At 42.1% G+C, this 6,000-nt stretch overlaps 1 protein-coding gene across 1 annotated transcript in view; it reads left to right on the top strand.

The window, feature by feature from the left end:
• Positions 1–3,180: 3,180 nt before the first annotated feature.
• LOC139213326 (cell adhesion molecule DSCAM-like) overlaps positions 3,181–6,000 on the top strand; it is a 67,495-nt gene continuing 64,675 nt past the window's right edge. Inside the window, exons 1-4 of the mRNA XM_070844003.1 lie at positions 3,181–3,223; positions 3,805–3,837; positions 4,592–4,909; positions 5,041–5,190. Of these exons, the coding sequence (XP_070700104.1) occupies positions 3,181–3,223; positions 3,805–3,837; positions 4,592–4,909; positions 5,041–5,190 (544 nt within the window). The remainder of the gene's footprint in view (positions 3,224–3,804; positions 3,838–4,591; positions 4,910–5,040; positions 5,191–6,000) is intronic.

Below are 6,000 nucleotides of genomic sequence, written 5' to 3'. Positions count from 1 at the left end.
AAATAAATGCACTCCCACTGTATCTATCTGAACTATTGGGATCTGGCAGGGTTCTGCGTCCATCAGGCTCTCTCATCTTAAGGAATCAGCCACCCAGAAATGGGTGGTGGTGGAGGTGGTGGGGGTCTCAATTTTTTATGAGTTGGTGCAAAGCGGATTTAGACAAAAGCAGTTATGGGGCAGCCTCTTCTTTGCTCAGTCACCTTTCAAACACACTCAGACCAGAGGCTGCATGATGGCTGTTTGTCCTCATTTAGAGTGTCAGCTACCGCAGCACCCATCACGCTGCCTAAATAGATGTCCCTGATGGATGATTACAGTAAAACGTGACTTTTACGGGTCCAAAATACTGTACTAGGGATGTAGATGAACATGGATACATGATTGGCAGATGTACAGATAAGATTTGTGTCAGTTTTCTCATTATTTTTCATAGACACTTACATGCAAACTTTATTTTCATTTGGACCTCCTCCCATTGCATATATAAAAGTGCACAGTAGAGTGCAGATCTCTGCCAGGAAATCTGAGCTACTCCTAACGATAACCTAACCCAAACCTATAACCACTGTCAGCTTCACAACATCTTTTTGTAATCTTTCTAATTAAAACCTTTGGTCCTCCTGGCATGTTTGTAATTGTAGATTTGTACATGGTGTCTTAAATTTCTTGTATACTATAACTGTTTCAGATGAAGTTGTTAAGAAAAAGTACAGCCAAGATAGCAGTGAGGACAACAGAAACAGGGATTTAGTCATGTTGTATTGTTCTTAACTTCAGTGAATCAGTCCTTTCATCATATTCATTTATCAAATGGTTTGTCTATGGAGATAAGAAAGTAGCAAGTAGTTCTAAGTTATCTGTACAAATGAAGATTAATACTCAGCATGGACGTTTTGTAACATGTTTTTATTGAACCTTGATGATGAACTGATGATTACTTAGTGAGTAATCATATAGCTGGCCGAACTGGCAGTCAGTAAAAAATCCTCCAGAGCTGATGTGTGTCATGGCTCATCTGCCTTTTCTTACTGCCTCTTGGATAAAAAAGTACAGTCTTGTAGCCGTCGACAACTACAACCATTTGGCTTTCAACACCTCAAGGCCTGGCCCTCAGAGTACTGCATGTGTGAAGTGAGTGCAGCTCGAAATGTGCGGAAACATGTGTACACCGTGGTGTTTGTTTGTCGTAACAGGTTGAACGAGCAGTGGGTGGAAGTGGCCGGTGATTTGAGCGTGCTCATTAGGAATTTATGAAGCGCTAAAATGCTTGGTCTCCGGGGAGGGGGGATTGGCAGCTGTCGCACAGGCAGGCAGGCTGGCGACAGGAGGGAAGAGTCCACAGCAGAGAGAGCAGAGACTGTAGAGATACAGTAGAGATGCCTCAAGTGTTTACAGTGGGTCACTGGAAGTGGCTGTTCACAGATTACCACCATTAGCATTAACTTTAACGGCCAATACTGGACTTCTTGTCACCCATATCATTGCTGTGGAATTATCATTTGCAAATTAGCATTTTTTGTTTGGTTTGCCCTGCGGACGCAATTGATTTCAATAAAACAAGCCTACTAAACAGCACTTAACAGTGCAGTGTGTAGACACGCCTCAGTCAAGTTGTTTAGCTCGGCCATTCAGGATTTGTAGTATTTCAGACAAAGAGCTATTTCTAAAATGTGATTCCTCATATTTTTCTTGTAGTACCAATTTGTCATTATCCTCGTTTAGCCTTAGAAATGCAGAATTCAATCAGATCTGATCTTCTAATCTTCAAAAGGTTACTAGCCACTGTCACAGATATTGTGGTATGCCTCAAAGTGCTACAGCGAACACAGCTTTACATTGGGGCACATTAGAAAGGAGAAAACACAAATAGAGAAAACATAAGAAAATGCCAGAAACATCACCAGTAATTAGCATTTAGAAAAAATGCTGCAAACTGAGAAGCACATTCTCACAATTAGACAACATGCAGCACAACAAGGCACCCTGCAAATGTAGAAAACACATCCAAATACAGAAACACACCCTAGTTTCCTGCCCATCAGTGGGTTTGGAGAAAGACTGGTTTAAGTTGAATTCAGTTTTAAAATTCAGATTGAATGATTCAGATAATATTGCAGCTATAATAGAGTGAATCTATTATAACCTCAACCTATAACGTCTGCTGTGCTGTTGAGGGGGTCAGGGTCTCTTAAATGGAGTGGACAAAATCCACTCCAGTTATGCCACTGAGGCTAGGCTGAATACATATGTATTAGACTACGTTAGCTTCAGCTAGGTGTACCTAATAAACTGGCACCTGAGTGTATGTTTATAGCATGTATGTTGTACTGGCCAACATAGCCTGTATTGTGCCAAGAAAAGTGATGCCTTGAGGCACAAACCAAGATGACAGCTAGCATGTTCCAACGTGTTCCTCAATTTCTTTTGTTTGTTCATCAGTTTCTGCATTTCTCTATATGCTTCTGTTTTCTCTGTTTGCAGCTTTTTCTTTTGCGCTGAGTTGTCAAATAGGGGAAGATGTTTTCTTCACTGGATTGTGTTCTCCTCTGTTCGCATGTGTCTTTTCGTTGCAGTGCGTTAAGCTGTCAGGGCCACCATACATTAGGGCAAGCAACACGAGTAGTCAGCCTAAACTGTAGGAAAAAATGAAAAACTTCTGCAGAGTGTAATTACAACAGATTGTACGTGTTCACCTTTGCATTTACAATCAAATAATTTGGTTTTGAGCACTGGGTTAAAACATGTTTTTGTCTGAGCACTTGCGTTCTGGTCCAGCAATGTTACTGCATCCTCAGATCTCAGCAATTAATTTATAGATTGTTGTTATAAGTAGCATATAGGACAAAGGACTAATGGTAAAAAACTATGAACATAGCACCCTGGTTGTTAAAGGTGTTAATATTAATATTTTGCACAAAGTAGGCTACACTAATGTCCTTTGTGCATTCAGTCTTTCCAGGTACAGATCTTAACTACAATAAGTGACAGCAACTGTACACAAAGAGTTTTCAAAATGGCAGACTTCTAATAATGTGCTATAAACAGGGGTCTGCAGTCATCTCATATGATGTTTATTTTCTTCACTATTCAAACAACAGGCAAAAAATGAAAAAGGCAGTGGATGTACACGTCCTCCATGGTTCCTTGGGATCCAGCCAGTGTACATATCCTGGCTTCATGCCAGCAGACTGGGCTGTCCATTACAGCAAAGAGTTGCATTGTCAGTTTTTATCCAGCACAGTAACTTACTACGGTGGAAGTGCATCACATTACACTGACTTGCTTCATTAGTTAAGATGATTCTGCTGTACACTGTGTAGATGGACATGACAAATTGACTGCATTTCAGCTCTCAGGGCTTTTTTTTGCCAATATCCAAATTTTAATCATGGAAACTGATTCTCAGTGAGTGTTTGACACCACAGCAACAACATAATTGTCACAATGATCGATTACTTATTTAGATCAAAGATTAAACCTTTTTGGAGGCAGCAGAATCTATGACAGCTTTTAATTCTGATGAAAGCTCAGATGCAAATTAGTTTGTCAAGAGAGAATGTATGGTTGTTTGTCTCTGAGAGGGTAAACACAAAAACAGTAAAAAAAAAAAGAAGACAAACACCATCATGTGACTTTGTGAACATTGATGCTCACACAATACGTGTGCCACTACTATTATACATGTACTGTTTGTTTTTGGATGATTACTTAAGCTTGAATAATGATGCCTCTTTCCTCCGTATGTTTTCCAAGAAATGCCTCTATTGTTGGAAAATTAGCCCTGAAGCCACTGACAACAAGCACTAAGTGGATTTCTGAGAACTCTGCTGGGTGGTGTTTGCCCTTAGAGCTCTTCAAATGGTGCAGCAAAGGATTGAGGATATTTTTATATGTGTGTGTGTGTTCGGCCAATAAACAGCCAAAAACTAGTGAAAAAATGCCCATCACTACTTCACAAGGTGACATCGTCAAATGTCTTGTTTTGTTCAACCTAAACCCCTCAAATATTCAATTGACAATAATAAAGCAAGTAAAAGCAGTAAACCCTTTCATGTGAGAGGAACCAGGAGCCAGATGATGTGTGGCATTTTTTTCACAATTTTTGCTTGAAAAATGACATTTGATGAATGGATTAGTTCTGTTGTGTGCCGTATGCACTGATGGGCATGTTTCAGGGGAAGGGTGTGGCCACAGACATGCACGGAGTGTTGTGAAGGCATGTCTGCTGCTGTGCTGGCTCTGTTATTTCACATCCACTGCTGCTCTCCCAGAGTTTTGCTGCAATGTCTCTTCATAGACAACAAGAGACGCACTCCTGCAGCCTCCCTCCACTGCAGTGAGCACAAACACAATGGTCAACCAGGGAAAAACACACGGCCTAAATTCAAAAACAGGGTTGCGGGATAGCAGCACAGTTCTGTCGGATGTAATAGTTATTCTGCTGTTTTGGGGTTTAGTAACAGTGGGTACAGCATGACAGTTTAATTATGTGAAGACTTCCTCCTTACAGTGTTTAAGTTTGGATAGGATGTAAAGAACATCTCATTGTTTGTCTAACATGTCCGTTCGCTATCTCCTCTTTCTGCAGTTTTCTGTGAAGATCTACGTTCCAGCTTATATTTTGTCAATGCATCTGTGCAAGAGGTAGTGTTTGCCAGCACCACAGGGACATCGGTGCCCTGTCCCGCCGCAGGCGTGCCCCCTGTCTCACTGCGCTGGTACCTGGCCACCGGCGAGGAGATCTATGATGTGCCAGGGATCCGCCATGTGCACCCCAATGGCACCCTTCAGATCTTCCACATCCCCCCTTCCAGCTTCAGCAAACTCATCCACGACAACACCTACTATTGCACAGCGGAGAACCCCTCAGGGAGAATCAGGAGCCAAGATGTCCACATTAAGGCTGGTCAGTTTCTCTGCTCATCAATGTCTACACTACCCAAACAATCATGGTTCATTATGAGGAGTATCTTGTCTTAGCTCAGTATTAGCAGTACCATGTTATACACAAAACACCTCTCTGTCCCCTCCTCCCAGTCCTACGAGAGCCCTACACTGTTCGGGTGGAGGACCAGAAAGCCATGAGAGGCAATGTGGCGGTCTTCAAGTGCATTATCCCTGCCTCAGTGGAGGCCTACATCACTGTTGTGTCCTGGGAGAAAGACACAATGTCAATCAATGCTGAAAGTAAGTTATGACACCTTTCTTTACTACAGTAACTACTGCAGAATGTCTGAAAGGTTGAAGTCCAAGTGAGCATATGTGGTAGTGTGGTAGTTTGAAGCATCAGTGTTTAGTCACTGTTGAGGTTCTTGTTTGCCTCCTTGCTGAGCTGTTCTTTTAAGATTTGTACCGATGACTCATTGATTGTTATAGAGAGATTATACTAATGAACACAGTCAGGATTGATTTGATCTGGTGTGATTAGATTTGATGGTGATGTATTGTAGAATGCATACATGGTACCACCAAATCATTGTGAGCCATCGGTTCAGATGCGTTGGGAAATCTACTGAATGGTTTTACATCATGAAAGGTGATTTCTTTTATAGTATGAATTGGGCTACTGGATGGAAAAAGTGAAAAGTTGGTGGTAAACATGGTCTTATTTTTGAGGAATGCCGTAGCATGAACAGTACTGCAGGGGGGAGCATCTTTTGATCACAATCATACTAGAACATGAAAGTTAATGTCACAGTGTTGTGCCCTAAAAAACACCTTTAATGAAGTGTCTCCTGGCCGAATGACCAGTACAAGTAGTGTTGTCATGCGATGAGCATTGTGACAGCAGAGATGTGTGTGCTGTGAGTTGACCGTACGAGTCCTTTGACATGAACCTACACAGAGGCCCAGCTTGTACCAGCTAGCCAGGCCCATTCTGTGTGCGTCTGTGTCTGTGTGTCCACGTCTGTCTGACCCAATGACAGTGAGGTCCCGCTCCTCTTCCTCTGCCCAGTCTTCCACGAGAGCGCAGGCTGCCAGCCATGTCACTTAGTC

Source organism: Pempheris klunzingeri, chromosome 14, assembly GCF_042242105.1.
Source record: "Pempheris klunzingeri isolate RE-2024b chromosome 14, fPemKlu1.hap1, whole genome shotgun sequence".
In the NCBI taxonomy this organism is placed as follows: domain Eukaryota; kingdom Metazoa; phylum Chordata; class Actinopteri; order Acropomatiformes; family Pempheridae; genus Pempheris; species Pempheris klunzingeri.
The sequence above is the reverse complement of the archived record's forward strand: the minus strand, read 5'-3'. Positions and strand labels throughout refer to the sequence as shown.